The sequence below is a fragment of the Electrophorus electricus genome, chromosome 14 (genome assembly GCF_013358815.1).
Source record: "Electrophorus electricus isolate fEleEle1 chromosome 14, fEleEle1.pri, whole genome shotgun sequence".
In the NCBI taxonomy this organism is placed as follows: Eukaryota; Metazoa; Chordata; class Actinopteri; order Gymnotiformes; family Gymnotidae; genus Electrophorus; species Electrophorus electricus.
This window is the reverse complement of record NC_049548.1, coordinates 10,377,499-10,402,036: the sequence shown is the minus strand read 5'-3', so window position 1 is coordinate 10,402,036 and position 24,538 is coordinate 10,377,499. Positions and strand designations below refer to the sequence as shown.

Sequence of the window (24,538 nt, the reverse complement as noted above, 5' to 3'; positions counted from 1 at the left end):
AGTTCTCCATCGCAGCAGGCTCTAATTCACTGCCGTTGCCATCTGTTATGCCTCTGTGAAATTACACATAAACTGGTTAGTGCACACTTCGGCCCATTGTCTGTTGTTTTGATAATCACCCTTAATAATGCTCGGCATCAATATGGTCTTTAAACCTGATTTGGGCAGTTAATGAAATAAGACGGAGGCAGTCAGTGTATGCAGCAGGACTAATGTCATTAGGAATGTTTATGAAGGGCAAAATTAAATCAGCCATAAATTGAGCTCTTTAGTTTAGGCTGAGAGGCCTGGAGCTGTTCGGCATGAGAAGTGTACTTCATATTTTAAGCTTTCACAGAGGCTGTGCTTAAAGTTAGCATGAATGGAGAGAAATGCAGGACAGACAGCGGAACTGCTTTAGAAGAGCAGCTCCTCATGGTCAGCCAGATTATTCAAGCATGATTCTGCAAAATCTTGCATGGGGCTGTTTACAGATATGCTTGTTAATTTATGGAGTGTCGGACAGTGGTGCTTTCTCCGTGGTGAAATGCTATCGAACACTGATTTATGTCTTATGTTGTCTACAAATAAAACTTCACATTTTGTCTCAGCAGACGAAGGATAGCTAAAGGTGTGTGTTTCTGTCTGTGTCTGTTTGAGACATGACAGAACAAAGAAATAGCTGGTGTGGGTTTACACCCACTCTGAGTTCATCTGAAACATGGCACCTGTAGCTTTAGGTAACAGGCGTCCATTCTTGGCTAAGGTGCCTAGTACCTGTCTAAGGTCCCAAGTGTCTTGCTAAGGTCCTCAGTACTTATCTAAGGACCATAGTGCCTGGCTAAGGTCCTCAGTACCCATCTAAGGTCCACAGGGCCTGGCTAAGGTATGCAGTGCCTGACTAAGGTCCCCAGTGCCTGGCTAAAGTCCCCAGTGCTTGTCTACATTTCCCCAGTTCCTGTCTAAATTTCCTCAGTAGCTTGCTAAAGTCCACTGTGCCTAAGGTCCCCTAGTCCCCAGAACTGAACAGGGACTGAGTTGAATGCCAGAATTTCAGGTGAACACATGCCATCTTACCAACACCCCCCCCCCCCAAAAAAAAGGTCACACTTACCTTGTAGTAAGTTAATAAATTACTATTAGTAAGTAGATTTGGCTTCATTGTGCATTAATGTATCATTTAATCCAGTGCATTACCGACAAAATAAATAGTTTGATATACATTAGCATCTGTCTTTGACTTGCTTACTTGCTTAAAATAAGTTATCTTTCCTTGCATGAGAATAAGGCTGCTGTCCTCTTCAGACCGATTCCTTTTTTGAATACATTGCTTAGTTTCCACAGTTAAATGGTGCTGCTAATTGCAAGTAGCAAAAGGATAAATTAAACATTAAACAGCAATGTCCAGGGCTCAGGTGGCCCATGCAGTTGACTGTGCAGTATCGGACCATGTTGTTTAAAGTAGCAAAGAAATTTGTTTCTTTGTGCAGAGTATGTTACAACATGCTTAACACATTATCTGTAACCCACATAGTCATAAGCACCTTGTCTCCCTACAGGCATATGACAAAGAATCAGATAGAACGAGAGAAAGCATATAGTCCCCTTATCTGGCTGGATCTGAATGAATGACTAACAATGCCATATGTGTTTTGATGCAGCAGTGCGTCACTTTGGCCCAGGTGAGTATGAGGTGAGAAAAAGGGGACCTGTGGAAGGATTTATAACCACTGTACCACAGAGGAGAGGAGGGTGGTGGCTAGCCTGTTGAAATGTGAAAGGTGATGTCATTGTGCTCCTCTCTCCTGCCGACACGGAGTATGTGAGGGTGTACGGGGCCAGGCTGAGTAACTGAGCTCTCAGCCCTTTGTGTGACTCCTGTTCTATGGCCTAAGGGTCTGGACCTGTGAACGCAGACAGAGTTCTCAAACCGAGTTCTCTCCCCAAGGGGGAATGAAGACACAGTGCAGTGCTGCATTCAATCAGGCAGCAGTCTAGAGGAGATGTCACCGTTTAAAGGAAACACTCGAGGCAGCCGTCAAGAAAAGACACTTGTGACTACTTTTAGAATAAGTTAGAGAGACTGTGTGCAGTTGACAGAAAGATAAGTTGCATCAGTTCCCATATCATGTGACATATAACATTGCAAAGTATTGGTACTCTCCAAGAGTTCATCTTTTTAAAAAGGTCCTTGAGTCTCTTGTTCTTACTGGACAATGTTAAATGTTTTATCTTTGTAGACAGCCACCATTTTGATAATTTTGATAATAATGTTTTGGAGCATTTTCTGTTCATATAATTATTGCTAAATAGTAGGCATTAAAAATGGTTGTTTTTTTTTTCCCAGTAAAATGACCATGGAAAAGCTGCACGTAATTTGCTTTTATAAGAGTCATTGATATTGTTACATTCACCCCTGCTTGATACTCAACACTGTGCCTGGCTTAAAACACATCTATGATTCCTCAAAATCAAATCTTTGGGTAAATTGGCAGAGACCTGAGTTTTGTCTGTTATAGGAGACGTTTTTGTCTCCTCCACTGAGAAATCCCTGGCAGCCATGTTGAGCAGACCACACCGAAGTTCCCTGTGTGTTCCTCTGTTTATCTGATGCCAAAGTGAAGAAGCATGATCCAGTCGAGTCGGGATCGTGTTTACACTTAACTTGGAGTCCTTTAGTTCTGTAGCTGTTTTGTTGTTGTTGCTGTTGTTGTTGTTTAGATGTGTTGAGAAACCATTCTGGAAATCCCCCACCCTCAATTTTCAACCTAACACATTTGCTTGGGATCCTAATCCAAGCCAGATCTGATACTGGAGTAGATATCACACATGTTCTTTCAGTATACAACAGAATAGCACAGACATTATTAAAGCTTCTCAGGTTGCACTGTCCTGGCACTGAAATGCTCCTCGGAACTTGGCTAAAGGTTCAACTACAGTTCTTGCTCAAATGCCAGGTGTGATTAATGAAGATCCTCATCCTGTCATTTAGCCATGTATAACTGGTGTAATTGATTGTTCTGCACAAATTAAGGACTTCCCACTAAGCTCTTCTGTCTGCCTTTGGGTTACAGGTATTCACAAGAAATGACAAAAGCATTTATTTGAAGATTTATAGACAAGTCTATTCATAAAAATAGCACTCTTGGAATGAAACAACACTATAGATGTTAACTGTCAGAGCTGTGAGTGTCTGCATAGTGTCACAATAGATTTTACACACACAAATGTTTACATAAAATTATGAACCTCTTCTTATGATTACCTTTTGCAATGTTAAGATTTATGGGACATGAAATTAATTATCTCCAACAAGTATAGCCTCATGTCAAACCACAGAATGAGGAGCTCTGAAATCCAGGCAGCTAAGACAGGTGCCCCTCTCCCTAGTTCATACTAAAAGAGAGGAGAGGTAATTTTTTGTAAATCTGAGAGGTTATATTATTAATATTTTTTGTGCTGATCTGAGTTCAGACGGAAGTTGCCTGGGGTCATTAGATTATCTGATCTCTGATAAGTCTGATGTCTCAGTAACTCAGTCAGCTCTCACACCTGGCTGCTGTGATGACATACCTGGATAGAGACAGGAAGTGTACCCTCAAAATTTGACTAGTATAGTATTCTTGTTCAAACACCAAAAGGTCACCTGGTGGATATGGATTGTTTTCTGAAAATGGACAGTTTGTCATTAGTTTGATGAAAGAATGACCTCGGTTATTAACAAACTATATGTTTTTGGTTTTTTTACTTTTTGCTTTTTGAAGAACAAGACTAAGACTTAAGACTTTGAAGAACAATTTTTTGTAAAGTTTGAGACCAAACCTGTCCCAGTCAGACTGGCTTCTTCAGTTGAGTAATGTGGTACCAATATATTATATTACTGTTCTTTTCCTTTTCAAAATGTGAGTGACCTGAGCAGACAGATTGTTCTTGTTTGTTTACTTGGACAGGTAGATAAGTTTGGATAAGAGGACTTTCCCCTACCTACATGATCGTACATAAAATCAAACAAAAAAATGAGAGCAATTTAGGGTTTTTCTTCCCCTTTTTGCCTTCAAAACTCTGGCACATAACACACTTCTGATGTTGATTATTTTGCTGTTATCTTGAATATCTCCTTTATATGCCATCCCTGCCATCATAAACTGTGCTGTTAGCAAATGAAGGTGAACTCCCCTCTTCAGAACAGCACCCCACCCATAAATCTCAGCATGTATTAGGAGACTCTTTGAACTGCATCCATATTTTACCATCACAAGTCTGGTGCTGTGGTCAGGCTGCAGTCCTGATTTCCTGAGGTTTTTGTTGATTGTAGACAAATAGCTGTTGTGTCAGTCTCCTATATTCCCCTTCAACTAATATCCTCCCTCTTGGCTTCCAACAGCCAAGACGTCTGCTGTCTATGCAGTAATGCTCAAGGTGGTATTGTTTCAAGCATGCCAGAATTAATAAAGATTCATTCATTCCAAGGTGTCAGATACCTCTGGAACATGAGATGCAGGCAGGCAGACTGAATGATCCAGCTCTAAACCACAACTGCGCGCGCCCCCTCCCCCCACTCTGTCATTAAAGAATATTAAATGTGTGGTGTAGGACAGAAATGTAGGTTTGAGGTTCTTGCGAGCATTGTGATGGGTATTTTGGTTAGTAGATAAGGGATATGGCATACAGGTGCTGTGAATGAGGCAGGGGCAACATTTTTAAGACTGCTGATATTGTGAAGCAACAAAACCTTTAGAACTGAACGTACATTCTACACATACACACACTCACACAGACACACACAAACCGACACATGCCTCTTCACTATTAAGATGAACACATTCTCTGGCACATAAAGAGAGTAGGAAGACACCCCCTCTCCCAAATGCTTATCTGCCTTTTGATGTGGTGGTAATAAAAGCCTCAGTGGTTGCTCACAATGACCCAGACGGCGGACGAGGGCCAGCGAGCTGAACTCCGACCGCTGCCACCATTAGCAAAACACCTTTGCCAATTTACCCGCTCTCTCATACAAGGGAGAGAAAAAAATCATAATTGAAAAATTGTCTATGGCTATGACAAAAGAAAATCAAGCCATGTGGGGGGAAAAAAGCAGGGTTGCACACTTTAATCCCTGTGTAATGTGCATCAAAAAGCAGAAGTGTTACGATTATTCCTTTGAAACGGAACAGAGTTCAATTATCTGGCCACGCAAATCTCATTAAAGCAGCTATTGTCCAGCACAGTAAAGCAGGAGGAATGGAGTGCTAAGCACACACTTAGTTAAGCTGAAGGGAGGCGAGAGAAATGCGAGTTTAATCTTCACTCCTCTGCTAATATTTAAAGTTATTCTTTCTCTTCCTTGCATAGTGAATGTTCATTCTGCCTCCACAGAATCACTGTATCAGGTATATCATTAGAGGTATACTCTGGTGAATCAAATGTTTCAAGATATTTTTTCAATATAAAAAAGTCATGTTTCTCTTTCATCAAATTTGATTAAGATTCAGAAAGAGGCATGAAACCTAACAGCCTGCTGTGTTTTTAGGCATTCATTCCACATATCCTGAGTTAGAGTTGAATCTTTAATAAGCACATATGCAAGCCTGAGCATTTCCTTCTGATGAGTTGTGCACAGGTGGCCTTCATACTGTGAGGCAGGCAGTGGCCATCCTGGTCAACCTGTGTGCAACAGCTTGGGCTATGAAAGGACAAAGGTGAAAGCCACGGGTGTCTGGAGAGGGCTAGACAGATATCACAAGGTCTCAGTCAGGGTCACAACCTCTTTGGCCTCCAGGGGTCATCTTCAAGCCACTCCCACATTTCTGTACCAGACGTCCTCTCTGTGTCTTTGGGTGGGTATGTAAAAGCTGTAGCTACTGATAGGGTTCCTCTGGTCAATTTGTGTACTCTGCAATCAGGGCAGTGGTAAATCAGTGGTTAAGGTAGTGCACTAGTAATAGAAATAGAAAGTTGTTGGTTCAAGCCCCACCACTGCCAGGGTTCCATGGTTGGGCCCCTGAGCAAGGCTCTTAACCTTCAATTGCTCAAGTTGTACTCAGTCATAATTGTTGCTTTGGATAAAAGCATCAGGTAAATGTCTCCTTATGTATGTCCATCTCCAATGTATAGTCCCTCTGGAAACTTTGTGTACTTCAATGCAATTTTGAATATCAATTTATCTATAGTATGATGTGCAGAACTCATATCTCCAAGATCTCCATCCATTACCACATCTCATTTCTATCTATCTATCTATCTATCTATCTATCTATCTATCTATCTATCTATCTATCTATCTATCTATCTATCTATCTATCTATCTATCTATTTTTTTTAATGGGGGGGGGGGGGGGGTTGTGGTGGTAATAAACCATCTTGTCTGTTTGTATCTGAAAGCCCCACAGGATCTTAGCATGGTCACTTTCCACCACCTTTGGGGATGTATCCCACTTTGACCTTGGAATTCCAGCCCCTACTCTGCACAGATGTTTCTGTATACTGTGCCAGCCACTTGGTTATGGTGTTCCATATACGCTCTGCCTGCCAGTGTCTTGCATCCTGCTGTTATGTGTCTCAGGAATATCTTTGCACAGCCTGCATTTGGGGTCCTGCCTGTCTGGTAGATCCCATCTGTATTCAGACCTTGTTACTCTGCTGCCATAATTAGTGCTTCTGTGCCATCTTTAAACCTAGGTGTACCCCTGGATCTTGGTTGTTTCATCCTGGATAGTGGCTCTGATGCTCACTAGTCCTTGCCCCCCTCCTTCTGTTTAGTGTACAGTCCCAGAGTGCTGGATTTGGGATGAAATCCTCCATGCATTGTGAGGAGTTTCCTTGTCTTGATGTCAGTGGCTTCTATCGCCTCCTTAGGCCAGCTTATTATGCCAGTGGGGTATCTGATGACTGATAGAGCATAGTTTTTGATAGCCCAGATCTTGTTCCTCCCATTCAGCTGACTTCCCAGGACTTGCCTCACTCTTTGTAGGTATTTGGCTATAGCTGCTTTCCTTCTGGCCTCTTCATGATTCCTATTTGCCTGTGGGATTCCAAGGTATTTGTAGCTGCCCTCAACATCTGTTATGTTGCCTTCTGGTTCTACAATCCCCTCTGTTCTACCTGCCTTGTAAACTCCTTGTAAACATCTGACTCCTTGTAAACATCTGACCACACTTATCCAGTCTGAATGAGATTCCGATGTTGTTGCTATTTATCCTGTTGAGATGGATTAGTGAGTTCACTTTTGGCATACAGCTTGGTCATACCATCACTCTTCCTGATGAGTTCACTGAGTCAGTTCAGGCTTATGCAGAAGAGCACCAAGGACAGGTCATCTCCTTGGTAAAGGTCAGGGCATCTGCTTGGTAAATCTTCCGCACTTGATGGTAACTCATGCTATTGGCTTGTAGTTGGGTTGTCTAGGGTTGTCTTCCACAGCCCCACTGAGTTCTTGATGAAGGCTCTTAGAGTCCTGTTATATAGCCTCATGCTTTCCAGGTTGGTCTGTCTGATTCTTATAGTCTCAAGTGACTGTTTTATCTGTTTGAGCCATGTGCCTACTTATCTTAACCTGCCTCTGCCTCATCATTATGGCCATCGGCCGGTAATTGTAATTTCCCCTTTCTTGGGGTCCTTCAGGACCATTCAGGGTGGGTTCTATTTGTAAGGGCCTGGGGCTCTCAAGTTTGTCATACTTCATCCCTTTCTTGGATATCTGCTAGTGTGATGGTTACTGGATCCTGTTCAGGGAGGTTGCTCTGTGTGTGTGTGTGTTTGTGTGTGTGTCAGAGGTCCCAAGTGCTTTTGAAGTTCTAGGAAGTGAAACCAATTTACATTAATTAACTTAAGTTTAATTAATAATGCTTAAGTTAGTAGGTTAGTTAAACTGGTTTCACCTGCTGAAACTTCAGAAGCACTTTGCTTGCACAGCTGATCTTTATACACAAACACACACACACACACACACACACACACACACACACACACACACACACACACACACACACTCTCTCTCTCTCACACACACACACATTAAAACCATAACCTTAAAAACACCTGCCTAATATTGTCTTGAGGGGTGTTCTTATTATGCAGGGATTATTACCTAATAAAAGTGGTCCAAGAAAGGTGAACAACAACAATGGGTCAAGGGCGTTCCAGGCTCATTGATGCACTTGGGGAGTGAAAGGTTGCCCATATCCTGCAATCCCACAGAAAAGCTACTGTAACACAAATAGCTGAAAGTGTTAATGCTGGCCATGATAGAAACTGATCATTGCCACAAATCAGTTGAAAGCACCTACAATGGGCATGGGCAAGTGAGCACCATTTCCGGACTATAGAGCAATAGAAAAAGTTCGCCTGATCTGATGAATCACATTTTCTTTTACATCATGTGGATAGCCAGTATATGAGCATCGCTTTCCTGGGGAAGAGATGGCACCAGGATTCACTATGGGAAGAAGGCAAGCCAGCAGAGGCTGTGTGATGCTCTAAGCAATGTTCTGATAGGAAACCTTGTTTCCTCATGTGGATGATTCTTTGACACGTATCACCTACCTAAACATAGTTGCATATGTCTTGGTGCCAGATACCATAGGACACCTCCAGAGGTTTTGTGGAGTCTATGCCTAGATCTATTAGAGCTATTTTGGAAGCACAAGTTGAACACACATTAGCTGGTGGTTTTAATGTTTATGGCTGATCAATATATATAAGAGAGAAAGAAAGATAGATAAATAGAAGGAAAGAATAGAATTTTCACACAGTGTTGAGCACTATAAATGGTATGTATTGAAATCCTTTTTTGGTCTAAGACTTTAAGAAATATTTCAATGTTCATTCTATCCTGGTTTTCTTTGCAATAAAATAAGAAGAGAAAATAAATAAACATAATGGAAGAGAGTTTTGAAGTAGAGAGATAATACAGCATAAAGAAAAGCTAATTCTTCAGTAATGTCTTGAAAGAGAACATAGAAATTACATGTAATACTGATTGGTTTGTAATAGTGGTGATTGAGAAAGGTCAGCATATTTGTGCTTGGTATATTGTGTCTGGAAATTCATTCCTGAATGTATTGTTCTTACTGAGTTTCTCTGCTGTTTGTTTCTATTCTGCAGGTGCTGGTGAAGATGTATAAGCGTGGAGCCAAGGGCTGGCTGGGAAAACCACTGTCAGGCACCACCACCATCCCCTCCAACACACATGTGGTGTTTCACATCAGGGGAGAGGACCAAGATGCCAAGATACCTGCCAGCAGCATCCACACCATCACCCTTAGCATCTAGAGATGGAGACAGTGAGAGCAAGAAAGATAGAAACATAACAAGGCTCTGTAGACCATGGGCAGTTTTTACTGCGATTTATGAGTTACTATAATGATTTTTTAGGTAAAAGGATAGACCCTGGGAAAGCAGTCTTATACCATTGGCTCATGCTTTGAAAGCTTGATCTCAGATAAGAGATTGAATGTTAACCAAGTATCCATTTAAAATCACCAGTACAAATGAAATATATTAATGGTTTTTACGATAAAGAATTGACACAAATTAATTCAGGTATTGCCCAGTGAGAACCTACTGTATTGAAAGCAAGATACAATATATATTTACATTTTGAGTGATTAGTATCATAATCTCTTTGTATGTATTTTATAGAAACAGCTTTTGTTTTGTTTTAAATGTTTAAGATGGGTTTGCATATTGCAAAAAATGATGATGATAACAATGATGATAATGATATTCCATATACCTCAGACTGTGAGTGCCTTGCAGCATGTCCATTTGGTTTAGACAAACAGGTTTCCTCTCCATGGCAGTTACGTGTAACAGCAGGTATTTATCATGGTGGTAATTACACACTCTCAACATGTTGCCAACACCAAATCCATTTGTGACCCTCCTCATTGTTATCATACCAAAAGCTCCAGAGCGATGGCGAAAGAAAACAATCTAGGTAACAACTGCAACACAAATGTACTCCTTCAGAGTCCCATTCATACATGATTTATGAGAACCTCATTAGCATGGTTCATTGTATTTTATTTTGAATGACAAGTCTAGTGTTGCTAATTAATTAGCATTTGTGTCACTGAACTGATTTGAGGGGCATTGGATGAATGTGGACTCTGAGGTGAGATGCACAAAAATATTGCCCTGTTGATGCCACTAATGGTTGCAGACCTATGGCCTGTAAATGTGTAAAGAGGTTGGCGAGTTATGGCCTGTGCATGTGTAAGATGTGGTTGATTTCTACTCTGAAAATGACTTTGTTTCAGCACATTGAATGTGTCTTTTTGAAGTGGGATTTTTGGAAATGGCAACTTTATTGAATGTATGGCAAGTAAATTAGATATTTTACTTTTTCAACCCACCCAGTTATGTCCAGAATATTAAAAATGGAGACACATCTTGCATATTGGAGTGTTCAGCAAATGCAGACCATTTAACATATACAGAACATTAAAATGAGAATAGACTGTCACATGCAAAACATCACACAAAACAACAGTATGCTATGCATCATAAACAACGCTATGACAGTACATCATGGACGACAATAAGAACAATCAATAGTAGATATATTAACACGCAAAATGGCAGCCTGAATGTGTTCTCTATTGAGTTATGGACATTTAAATCAAAATTGTCACATTTAACTGAAAAATCTCATTCGAGATTGAATAAATGGTTATTTTCAAATATGCTTAGCTGATATGCTAAGTGATGAGCCAACCTTATTTTTCGTGAAGGCTAAATGTTTTGTCATTGCTACTTGAAGAAAAAGAAATATTTTATCTTGTGTACTGAATAGTGATGTCAAATATCCAGAGAAATAAGACAAACATCAGCACTTGCAGCCACATCTTGGATGTTTGTGGCTTTGCCTTGTTTGCAACAATCCCACGGTGAAAGAAAATTAGAAAAGATATAGAAACTGTATTCTGTTGAGATGGTCAGAAATGGCTGTAAGTCTGAGTGAGTGGTTGTGATTTATTTTGGTCACAGGCTTTTATATACTTTTATACCGGTTGAATACAGTTGAATAAGGGCAGGTGAAAAATTATATTGTCATTTATAGTTGTGTGAATTTTAACTTTTATTTCTGAAAGTGCTAATTGTGCCTGTTTTTTTTGTTTTTGCCTTGGTCCTTGAAACCTTTAATCCAATTCACCATGTTGAACAGAAAGACCTCTGAATTGGTATTCACTTAGAAATATTCTGAGATTTTATTTTTATGCAGTTAAATTAATCTAAATGTTTTTAATATAAAATTTTATATAATATTCGCGATAAATTATGGATATAATGAATGGCATGCTTCCCTGATATTTCCTAGCCTTAAAGCAGCTTTTCAATTGCTCTAATTCCTCTTTGGCTGTTTTGAACAGGCTCCTTTAGCCTGGTTTGCCATTGATATACTACTAAGCATTTGCATTTGGAAGATTTGTGTACCTGTATTATTGTATTTTATGGAAATGTTTAATAATGTATTATTCTATTTATAAGATAGTATTTTTTAAAACTAAAATATGCAAAATGACAGCATAACCTATGTGTAGAAAGGCAATGGTGTGTGTGTGTGTTGGTGACCTCAATGCAGCTTTCCTTTCTAATCTCCTGCATTATCAGAATAAAAAATGCAAAAATGTTTTGCTGTTCATGAAAAGCATTTGCGATCAATTTGCATTATACAAATTTGTACTTTTATTGCCATAACACACATGACTAAATTTATGAAGGGCATCTTCCATTCCAGAGGACTCCTATCTATAAATGCTCAGCATGTTTTATGAGGATGATCTGAAAGCATGTCTATGCATTGTGCGAGGAGAGGAATTTAGCCTGTCCATCAGCAGGGTCTTTGGTCTTGGGTAGCATGCATGGTGTCTGGGGCTTGACAAGCAGGGGAGGGGAAAGCACGGCTGGAACTCTGGTTGGGTGAGCTCAGGGACAAAGGCGACTCTGTGGGGTCATGCTGGAGGGTGGTGCTGGGGGGAGGCAGTATGGATGATGCGTCACCTGAGATCAGACCTGAACGCAACACAGCAAGCAAAGCTGCAACCTGATCCAGGACAGAATTCCACAGGGTGGAGTTTGGCTCAAGACTGGCTCTGTTCAGAGGGGGAAGTTGGACAGGATATTGAGCTGAAATAGGGTCATCAACATCCTGCCACACCCCCTGGTCAACCCTCCTCCTCTCCACGTCTGCTATCTCAGGCGTGACTCCTGATGCATGCTGAAGGAATTTCAAATTTACAGTGTCTTTTTCCCAGCATATCTGTATTTACTTGACCCATACTGTAATGCATATACAGGTTCATTTATTAATTTAAATATGCTAGGGATCATGAAGTGTGTTTGATAACACTAACGTACTCAAGTGACATGGGAAACATCCAGGTGAGAAAGGATCTCATACCTCCCACTTCCTCTCAAAATCAATGACTCCTTTATGACCTTTTCGTAACCTTGGGAGCATGACCCTGACCTGGTGTGGGGTGAATGATCACTCTCGGCTGCTCTCCAGAGCAAAGGTCAGAAGTCACCGCCTTGACCCTACCAGCAATAGGCACTTGAACCATGGTCACGACACTGGACAGAAGGGATGCACTCTTTGTCTTTGGAGTTTCTTCGAACACCATATGTAAAGGAAGCTTTTGACTGGTCACAGGACACGGGTTACTTTAGTGTTCACGATAGTCAGCAGGTAACCCGCTGCCTGTGCATATGCCCATAAGTGATATCATAGACACTGGTTCTGTTCCAGGTCATGACCTTTCAAACATGGTAAAAGTTGGTCAGTTTGGCAGATGCAACAGGTCCACAAGACTGCAGGTACCTTGGGGAAGATCTAAATATGTCACTGATTGACATTTTTTAGCATACATGTTTTTATAATATTTCACAAGCCAGCATATTCTAACCTGTTAGAATAGTATTTTGTTATGATTTAATTTAAAGCCTTTTTGGCTTGATCTTCTCTTTGTATTCAATTGTAAAGTGATAAGTTATATGATGGGTTTGTGTGTTGAAATTGGCTCAGTAATAGCTGGTAATCTGAGAGCATCACCAACCTCTTTAAAATTCTGTTTAAAGCTCTGGGACTGGCTTGAACAACAGACACATTCACACAAATGGTATTACAGAATTACAGAATGGGATGATTTCACAACAAATAACACAGTGTTCACAGTGGGTGTGTACAGAAGCAAATTATGTATCTGCTGTAAATGTTCTTTTAACCCCCAATGGATTGCAGTGAAAATGGGATGCCATTTTGAAATACATTGGTACTTTTAAAAATATATATACATTTAATGACAAATATACATTAATTAAGATCAGACTTGTGCTCATGACGTCTGCATTAGATTATTTGTAGTGCATCAACTACACTCAAAGGCTGAGGTACATATAGCAAAAGTGAAAGACATTTCTCAGAGTTAAAACAAATATTGGTTAATCAACGATCAGTCATCTCACATTTCCACCAACCTGCACCATCAGTGAGACATCAGAGAGTAAGCAGCAGAGCACTTGGGCTCATCGACACGATGACTACCCAACTCTCTTCTAGCTAAATGGATTTATTAAAAGGTTAAGGGGAGTGATGGGCTAAGTAATGCATGATTACAATAGACTTCCCTTTCAAAGAGAAACATCTTTTACTATATTTTCCTTGCTCATTGGAAGGCTATTGTGGGGAAATGCGGTGGTTTTGGCAGCCTCTTGTAAGGAGCTTTTTACACCTTCTTCTGATCCATCTAGCACTGGCTTGAAGAAAGATGATGAGCCTTTCTCCTCCAGGCACTCCTGTCCATCCACTCCACACCACTGCCATTTCATTACAGGCAACAAAACATTCAGAGGAGGCTTTTAGATACAGATGTGACTAAATTTTGCCTCCCCTCCACCTCTTCTCTCACTCTCTTTTGGAGGTCAGCTATTGTGTGAAGGAAATGGCTGAACTTGTTTACTTGTTTAGAAGCCTTATCCAGGAACGAATGATTAAAGGAGCTGAGCTTTCATTCTTTTTTTGCACACGTTTACAAAGAAGAGAAAAGGACAGAATATGGTTAATACTGCATTAAAAAGAGGCTCCAGAATAGCAGAGCGTGAAGGAGAGAATGAGTAAAAAGAGACCAGGAGCTAAGGGAAGAATAGCTGGCCCTCAAAGCTCTATTAAAAGCATCAAACTTGTTAAAACCTTTGGAGGACAAGAGGCAGGAAATCAGCCTGTGAAATGAAGCCACTCTGCCAATTATTGGAGTGAATGAGTCCTACTGTTCAGACCCTTTGTGTTCCTCACCACCAGCCTCTCTCTCTCTCTCTCTCTCTCTCTCTCTCTCTCTCTCTCTCTCTATCTCTCTCACTCTCATTCTTTCTTGCTCTCTCTTTTACCCGTCTGTCTCTCTCTCTTTCACACTCTTACACTCTGGTCTCCCTTCCCATCTCTTGCTCTTTTTCATTCTTTCTCTCTCTCTCCCTCTTGCTCCGTCTCTCTCTCGAGGATGGTGCATTAGTGAGCAGTAGAGAGCCGGGTGGGGGTGCTCAGGGGTCGTTTATGAAGCTCATTTTGTGCCTGTTGTTGAAAGCCCCTTTCATGGTCCTATTCACCAGGACAGGGGCAGCCTTCAAATGTCTCCCTCTCTACCTCTGCCAACCCCACTCTTCCTCTTTTTTTGCTTTTCCCCCCACTTTATTTGTGATTTCATTTTTTGATCACATTCTTTTCATTGTAGTTCATGAAGAGGGAGTCGTTAATTTGAAGCAACATGTCACAAAGCAGTCACTGGACCTGTATGAACGCACTACTCTGAGATTATCAGCCTGGTAAACAGGTCAAGCAACTAACAAGTGTAGCCTCCTCTGTGGAGGAGGTCAATTTTCTTGTCTACATCATGTTCCTTATTTTAAAAGAATAAATTATAAAATAAATTAAGAGTAAACTTAGATTTGGTGTGGTAAGCACCTAGCTTGTTGAGACTCTATTCCTAAACTAAGCAAAGAAAGCGCATTAATATTTTTGGGAATGGGACTTTTTTGGTGTGAGTGCCCCTGATAAGACCTTGATAAGACCTTGATATCCTGTACTTGTTTCACACACCAGTCCTGGCTCAAATGCATGTGCATTGTAAAGTACTATTGAGCTGCATGCCAAAAGTATATATTTATTATTTTGCCTACAGTGTTTAGAGTTTTGGACATAACCTTCACCTTTTCCAGACATTTGTACAAAAAAATCCCCAGCAAAAAAACATTAAGTCAAGCAGCCAACATCCATCTTTCTAGCAGCTTCATTAGTTACTGACTTGCACTATGGAATGGTTTGATGTTTTGGAATGTGACATGCTGTATGGATGTATGGAGATCAATACCTAAACAGCAGCTGGGGTTCACACACTGCACTTCTGGCCCCACTGGCCAGCAGACACACACTCCCGCCTGTCACACACCACCCAACAAATGCCACCGCCCAAGGCTAGGTCCCTCAGTAATAACAGAGAGCACTAGGTAATAAATTAAGCCCCTTGCTCTGTCTATGGGTCAGGCATCTGAGTATTGCCCATTCTGAGTGAATAAAATGCTAGATAAGTGTGCTGATCTCTAGAACTGAAACAGATCTGTATCCAGATCAATGAAACAGCATGCTGTGATCTCAGAACTGCTCTTTAATGGGGACCGGGGCAGATCACTGGGCTCACCTGATTCATCATAACCAGTAATTTCTGCCATTTTTCATCTGATCATGATTTTAGTTTATTGATCCAGGCCAGTTAATTTTTGAATACCCTGTATAATGTTATTGGAATTGCATTTGATGGGTGTTTTCAATGTGATGCATATAGGTAAGCTTAAAATCAACAACATTCTTTTTGTGTGAAAAGCATTAGGTCAGAAGTCAACCATTTCATCAGTCTGACCGTTGACATTGGGAGTAAATTGTACTTTCATCATTAAAATGTTTGTGGATAAATGTCTTTCATTCATCTTCTGAAAGTAAAAATGTAATTGGGATTTGTTAATTAGTTCAAATCAGAAGGTAGAATTAATGAGTGAAATTAACTGAGTTATATAAACAGTAATAGCAGGACTTTTACTTTTTGGGCCTTAACAAAATTACCTCTGCTTGTGGGTTTTAATGTTGCAGTTTCATGCAAGTTCATGTTTTAGTCATATAATTTTCATGTAAAAGTGAGTGAGGACAACAGGAAAACAAGGAATTTTGTGTTCAGTTCAGTGTGAGAGGAAGTGTTTTGTTTCTTTCTGTAGCAGTGTTTCTAAGTCCCAGCCCAGGGAATGTGAATATACTGCTATTCTTTGTGGTTTCCCTGCTTTGATGCAATCACTGATTACTTTTCTTTTCTCTGGGCGTGCCATTTATTTATTGAGGTAAGGTTGACATAAATATGAGATTAAAGAATTTTTGTCAGAAAAGTATTTTACATCAGGTGCCTCTGAGTAATGACTTATGTAGATAAAGTAAATAGAGTGAAATTTTATGTAGATCTGCACACTCCCTCCCTGATTCTGCATGTATGACGTGTCAATCACAGAATGTGCATGGTATTGCCCTGCTGACAATCCAAAAACTCTGCAAGAGTCACATGATCAAAACACACACCTGATGACAGGTGAATGATTAGATTCAGTGCCTGTTTTCAGATAAGATTTCTATTGGGAGCATGAGGAGAAGCAAGAAGCCCAGAAAATTTAATTATCTCAAAGATATCATGCATTCTCTCTTGGAATGTTATGACCCTGTTGGGTGAGTAAAAGAATATCAGTGTTGTGAAAGAGGATACAGATTCTGAGATCTCCAAGAAATGCTTCACATATATGAAGTGCAGTTTGGTATATTTGCTCAAGGTTACAAAAATGTACTTCAAGGGTCATGTATCCTTTGAGCTATGGTAAGTGGGTATTACTGTGAATTAAGTGAATTTCAGATTTTTGTTGTTTTGTCTTGAAACAAGTGAAATTGTGTGCATGTATAGTTCACAATGTGCTTTTGGGCTAACGCTTCCTAACCATCTCATGATGCAGCAGTGCATTATGGGTGCTATTATTGCTGAGATTGCTTAGTGGCATGTTAGTGCCACTCCATCTTGGTTGAAAGGAGTTCTTTCAGAGGTCTGTATCTTGTGTGGTGGTGTTTTCCTTCACATTAGGAACTTGTTCTAACATAGATTTCAAAAAGAAGAAGCACTAGCTATATAATTCATAAGTGGTGATGTGTAGAAGGCCCATATCTGCCCAGCATCCCAAGAGCCAGGCTAATTGCCAAGAAGATGGAGTGGGAGAGAGAAAAGGACCATAATTAGAGCTTATCACCATCAGAATAATATATATAATGATAGACTGTACCATTAAGGGGATTTTAACATCTGCAGTTTAACGTCCTCTTTGAGTTCTGATATATGATGAATGCATAATGTGATATTTCACTGTAGATTTTACATTATTTTATTTAAAATCCTAAAAACAACAGTTTTTGGTGTTTTCTTTTTTGTATCAGGTCTTGAACCTCAGGGTGGAACATGTATAGATATGTGTAGCTGGTGTTTTGAGTGGTGAAAGCAAACCTGTAGTAGCCTGTCTGTTTTGTAGAACTGGCAAATCTCTTTTTAATGAATATAGTGTCACTCTTGTTGATACAAGCTGGAAAGGTTTTTCCTGTTAGGAAATCCATCGCAGTGTATGAGCTTGGCAAAAATATTGGCTTTATCAGGTCTTCATAAATGGGTCAGGTGAAGCTCCATGGCTGATTTTTTCATTTTCAGACGGGAAAGGAACAGCCAGGAAGGAACAGATCAAGAAAGTAGGACAGGCCATTTTTTCTACCTCAGACTGCAATACAATCAGAAAGTAAATCGTGAGAACTGCTCCGAGGTACTGGGCCTTGCAATGTCACTTTAGAACTATGAGGTCATCCTCTTCTCCTTCAGATCCTACAAAAGGAGCCGGAATGTTTCTTCATGTTCCACAGAAAGGTTCCATGAGATCATTTCTGTCCTGACCTAAAAAGTGTTAAAAATCTCACGCGTGCCACAAGCCATGCAGAAAAGCAAAAGAGAAATGGAGGGGGATTTCTGTTTTAAGATATCGAAGGGCAAGGGTGGAGGTGATATACAAAAAGACCTCAAAGGAAAACAACAAAAGGATGGAAACAATCCAGGTCTTTTAATGTGTGGGTTTTCTGTACATAAAGGGTTATGTTTATCCAACATCTTCAGATACCAGTACTGATCCTTGGAAATAGTCATATGGTTATGAAGTACCTGGTCTTAGATCAGAACTCTAAAATGATTGATAAATGAGAGCGGCTAACATTATGCTATGGAGCTGTCCAGTACCAAAACATCTTTTTAGAGGACAATTCAAACTGACTTTGTCATTAAGCTAATCACTGTGGCTTGTGGCTGGTGCTGATTAGCCTGTGTGCTATTAACTGTAAACAAGCACCTGCTCCATATTGACATACAATAATTCCTTTTTTTTTTCTTTTCAATTTTTGAAGTTTTTTTCACAAATACAATCCAGAGGCAGCTTGTCCTGGGTCAGTCCTCTGGTATTCTTGATGTTGCCAATACCAGATTCACGGCTGTGGATGTGCATGAGTACATAAAAGAGGTTCTGGATGCGTCTGGGAGGGGATTTACCAATAGGGGCCTCATAATTCAGCAGGTAATTGATATGAGGTCTCAGTTCTGAGCTTGCCTGCAGCCACGAACTGGAGTAACCTGAGGAGCATTAGTTCTGCTAAGCTAACCATGAAAGCTAATTGCAGGAAGGACAACCTGCAGCCCTTGCCCTGTGGTCATGAACCCATTGAATTAACACTGGGGAGTTTCATAGCTGCAGACGGCGCACAAAAGTGGCTTGTCCTGAAAGGGCTGCAATTTGACTACAGTTTAAAAGAGGATAACAAACGAATGTTTTACCAAGTCCCCAGTGGTGAGCCCCCACCGCCACCCCACCCACCCCTCTGTGTACCTCGACATCTGATGACCGTACATAGAAACTGCTTGCCATTCAGCAGCTTCACCTGAATCGTCCACACAATGTGTAGTTATATAGTCTTCAATCTGAATTAGTGATCTCAAGCGGTGCAGGAATCGCCCGCGGTGCCTCTCAGGTATCCTGACAGGTGTTTCCCAGGGGAGGAGTGCATTAGGTAAACTCCGCAGGACAGAATCGGAGTCTCACTGCTTCTCGTCTTGTGGTTTTTGCCTCTTAAATAGTGATAATGAACCATTTGAGCTGTCAAAGGTGTTCTGGGCGATTGATGCCACCTGGCAGGTTTTACTGTACTGTGCCGGTGGGATGTTCTCAGAAGACCCCACCCTTGTCATTTACAGCCATTTAAAGGATCAGTCAGGAAGCCAGAAGGCAGCCATCTTTTGAATGTTTTGTGAACTTACTCTCACAAGCTCCACAGACATTTTTGCAAATTAAGTCAAACAAGTGGTGTATTTTACAGCCAGATGTGTTTGGACAGATTCTGTGAAAGCATATAGATCCTTTGGCTTACTTGTGTGTACAGTAGTAGTTATTCCTCAGAACATCTTTCCTAACATAACTGGACATTTCATAATATGAATGGAAGCTAATTAACAGAGACTTCTGCAGGTCTCCCCAAGGTTACTGGGCCGTGGCTCCTTGCCTCAGGACTGTGACTCCTGACCTATCCTCACCTGATCTCTCCTGACCTTTGACATTGAGGAGTTCCAGGTCGCGAGAATTTGTTCATCGTCCTGTCTTTCTTAATTTCTAACTTCTCCTGAGGCTACACTCACACTGACTCATGCTGACACACCTCCCCAGTCACTGACCAATCAAATTACCAGTGTTGCAAAGACTCCATCTCTGAATGGCTGCCTTGCTGCCTTCTCACAATCTCTGCTGTGTTTGATCAGTGGCCCCTGCACTGATGGCTTAACCCTCCCCCGACCCTTTTTTTTTTTTCTTTTGGCTGTGAATTCGATAGTGTTGCTCTCCTAATTGGTAACTGTGTGTGGGGTTAAGGTGCACGTAACATGTGTATCTGTCTCTTTAAGGTGGCAGTTGTTTCCCTCCCTCTCCTCTCTCTAACAGCATTGCAGCAGCACACCTGAGCGTCACCTGGCACTTTCTCATCTGTGAGGAAGGTGAGAGTGTGATTGATTAGGTTCTTGGAATGATCCATTTGCTGCCCACTGTATGACCACAGGACGAGACCTTTTATATGCTGAGACATTTTGTATAAACAATAATAAAATGCACATTAATTTTTTTTTTAAGTTTGTTTCCATTGAACTAATGCTAGTATGAACTTGAGCAGCTGAAAGTGCTTTGTGATAAATAAAAATGTGGTAAATAAAAAATTTTAGAATAAAGGCACAAGAAGAACTTTTCATTTGTCACAAAAACAATGTTCTTTACATAAGAGATTAAATGTGTACTATACAATGAAGAAAATTAATAAAATAACACAAAGTGTAACAAATTAAAGGCCCAGTACCCAGTGTATAGGTCAGTCGAAACAAGTTTATTTAAAACTGGATTTGTGTTCCTAATTTTGCCTGGAACAACTATTTCAGACTTTTAAAACCTATGTATGACAAGAACTTACACTAACTGAGTTGCAGGTGATTCTTGGAATTAACAGTAGGCATGCTTCAAATGAGCAAAGTGTTCAGGGTGGTCTATAATGCTTTGATAGACTAACGGGCCAATTAAAGAATGAAGAACACACTATAATGAATTAACAAATAAGTAAAGAAATAAACACTACTACATGACGTGGGTAGGAATCCTGCAATGACCTCTGTCCAAGGTATCCCCACTGAGCCCCATCATCCCTCTGAGCTGGCTGATGTATTTACTGCAGGTGTGAGGCCGGAGTGTAGAAGCTCTCCTGCCCCCACCTGCATTCCCCCTGGCCTCCCTGGGCTCAGGTGGATGTGGCCAGCAGGACCCACAGCCTCAGGGCTAGCCACCTAATTATTCTCTAATGTGTCCACTGCTCTTTTGAAGAGGTGTTGTTTCGCTGGCTAAATCCCTTTAAAAGCAGCTGCATGGGGCCAGGGGGGCTACAGGGTCTGGGTGTGGGAGGGGTGCTCCAGTTACCCTCATCATCCCTGATAAGTAGACTACTGGGGAATTTTAGTTGTGTGTGTATATTCTACATAGATGTGTGAAAGAGGGAAAATGTTTACTTGGGGCCTGTATTACTAAGGCATCAATTGAGCTGGAATTTTGCTTTAGAGAATGTGTTTTAGGGTTTAAGACCACCACAGGCAAGGGAGCATCTTTAGATCTAGATAAATTCTGGATCTTCTACTATAAACATCTCTATAAATGCACTCTTCTTTGCCTAAATGGTTTTCGCAACAAATCCTTCAAGCATTACTTTGTCTTCCTTAATAATGTAGTTATGCTTTGCAATCAAAAGTAAGCAATTACAAAAAACCTTTTAGAAGTGTACACCTCCACACAGTTGTTCTGGAGTATTTACTGAGGTATGAGTTAAAGAGGTCTACGACTGTTAAATTCTTAATCCTCCTAATTACATGGTGTGTGTGTGTGTGTGTGTGTGTGTTTTGAGTGCCCACATGCCATAAGGAAAACAAACTGCTGTCAAGAACAAGAGCAAATGTTCAGTCAAGAACTTTACCTAGTCAGAGAATTAGCAAAGCACCTTACTCCAGGACCGCTGTTTCCAGATCAGCCCAGCTCTTTGACAATTGCTGTCGGAGACTTGCATGTGCTGCAGGAAAACTCACTACTGATCGGTAATTTACAGTATCTGTGATTCTTTATAAATGCAGCCAAGAGCAGAGTTGCTAGAATGTAAAGGGGCTTTTAATGATTCAGGGGAACCAGAGATTAAGATTATAGATGACATATATAGATGCCAGGATCTAGCCTGCCCCTAAACAAGAGTCAAGATGTGTGATGTATTCAAAAATACCGTCTTCGTTCAGGTTTTAGCAAGCAATATTACTAAGTGAGCAACACTATAAATAGGTATGTTTGGTTGAAATTCAGTTACAATGACAACTTTTTGTGCAGATTAATCTAGTCCTTTAGAACTTCTATTACAGTCATGTCAATGAATGATATAGTTTTACTTGTCATCTGAACTTTAGTGGATGATCACTCAAACAATAGCAGTCAGTAGTTTTGAATGTCTTAAGGCAATTGCAGTAATCAGTATTGTTAGACTACCTGGCCATTTGCTACAAGTCTCCAGCAGAATACATTAGATTCAAACTGAATTTAGAGGAATTGAGCATTCTGCACTTAAAATATAACTTATAAGGGTTATTCTAGTTGCCTTAAAAGTTTGAGTTAACAGTGTAAAAGAGTTTATTGTTTACTTAATATTTGATTCAGTGAACTAAAGATTTTAGTAGCCATTTTTTGACTTTTTTTTTTTTTTTGACAAATCAAAAAAACTTGACAATATTTTTCCAATTCAGCACTGATAAATGTCATTTGATGCAGCATTACATTTCTGTGGGTTTTAAGTCACAGTGTCTACAGCAGCTCAGGATTAAATTCTGGTTTGGGAGTAAAACCAATTTTTCCACAATTTAGTATAGCTTTTGTTCAGGTAAATGTCCTGTATTGATATCATGCAACTCTGCAAAGCCCTGATATGTTATCGATGAGTTACATATACACAAAACTGTACACATGATTAAAAAAAAACCCCCAGAGTTTTGCTTTTCTTGTTCTAGGTTTAAGATATTCTCATTTTCAGGGTCACACATCCATGCTCTCAAGCTTCTCTTTATCTTGCTCTTTCTCCCCAGCCATAGTTAATATATTAAGATTTTCCCATTTACTTCAGCGTTTCAGTAACAGCTCTGGCAATTCAGAGATTTTCAGCTCTTCTGCTGGCTACAGCTATTCACCATGCACTAGTCGACAGCAAAACCATTTCTTGTGAGAACAGTTCTAATGTATCTGGCAGCAGGAGGCCTGCAAAATTACTTTTTTTTTTTTTTTCTGCCACAGTACAACAGGCTTAATGACCAGGGGGAGGTGGGGTGCACACCTACCAATTGTTGCACCCAGCCAAGGAACTCAATTTTCTAATTTAGCAAAGGCAAAGATTAGAGGAAACAAGGCAATTTAGTGCAGTCTGGAGCGAGTCGATTCTCTTCTCCCTCTCTCCAGCTTAGGGAGGTAATTATGGCTAAAATGAATGCCATTTCATATTAAGCTGAAGCCATAACAAAACGAGAAAGACAGAGTCATTACTAGTAATCAGGGGAATTAGTAACATCATTTAACCAAACACACAAATAATTTCCAGGATATTGAAGAAGCGGTCTGCTCTTCAACAGAAGCCATTAGAAAGAAGCACACTCTTTAATTTAATAATTACAGTCTTTATCTGCTGTCACTAGGGGCTGGGAAATGGATGTGTGCATGTGGGGAGGGGGTCCGGGAAAAACACTTTGGCTGACATTCTCTGACATTTAATGTGGACAGACTGTAGTGACGTGTTTACTGTATTTTTGGAAAAAATAAAACTGGCCTCACTTAAGCAAACATTTGTGCTCTTTTGTTTATTTACATTAGTATGGTACCAATTTATGACTGTTTTCTGAAAAGTATTTACATATGATCAGAATCCATGTGGTGAGTCTTTAAGAATAAGATCTTGATCTGCAACTCTTGCATCAGCTCCCACCTGTTCATTGGATGAGTTATAAAGGACAGGTAATGCCCAATCCTAAGGCAGCTCTCTTAAGGTGTTTGATAGATAGTTTAAAAGTACATGACTTGGCTGTGTGGAAATGATTGGAATGCATGTTTGATCACTGCTTTACTGCAAATAATCTCCCAGTTTCTCATCTGCAAAAGTTAAAGTCTCATTACAGAACTGAGTAGCTAATTCAGTAATTCCAGTCCTTCAGTATTGGGTCATCCCCCAGAAACATGTTTTGAACACACTTAATATTTAAAATCATCTTTTCCAATAAGCTTTCAGCAACCTCTCCTTTTGTATTCAGTGGGCATGAGGACTTGCTCTAAACACAGTAATACTGGAGTTATCAGTCAATACACGCAAGTGTCGATGTGTTTTAAAGTTTGAATGTGGAAATACTTTAGCTGCTGCAGGACTGAACCACACTATCTGTAAAGTTCAGAAATCCAAAATTTGTGAACCAAACAAGTGGTCAGCATAGAAAGTTCATCTGTTTCAGTGAGTGAGGTCTTGTAACAGTACCAAAACTCATCCAGTGCATTTTTGGTTAAGTTTGGTTAATTCTTTACATATCCAGTAAGCACTCAGTACCAACTGTATGTAGGAACTAGTTGATTGTTAATGGATTTGTACTTCTTTCAAATAATTTTAATTTTATTCAAGCATATTTGTGATGAATATGCTTTTGACTTTAGTCAAACATTTAGATTCAGTGTTAATGACAGAAATTAGACTGCTTTACTGTTAGTCATACAATTTTTTTAAAACTTGATTTCATTGTTGACAAAAAGCATTACAGAATGCTGCTTATATTATGTTACAATGCAGTTACATATGTATCTCAGTAATTGATTTTTGACTTTAGTC

General features: G+C 40.1%; 1 protein-coding gene across 1 annotated transcript in view; it reads left to right on the top strand.

Moving 5' to 3' along the window:
• Positions 1–10,374, top strand: part of si:zfos-911d5.4 — a 29,019-nt gene extending 18,645 nt beyond the window's left edge. The window contains exon 7 of the mRNA XM_035533863.1: positions 9,082–10,374. Coding sequence (XP_035389756.1) covers positions 9,082–9,249 — 168 coding nt within the window. The 3' untranslated portion in view covers positions 9,250–10,374. The remainder of the gene's footprint in view (positions 1–9,081) is intronic.
• Positions 10,375–24,538: the final 14,164 nt, after the last annotated feature.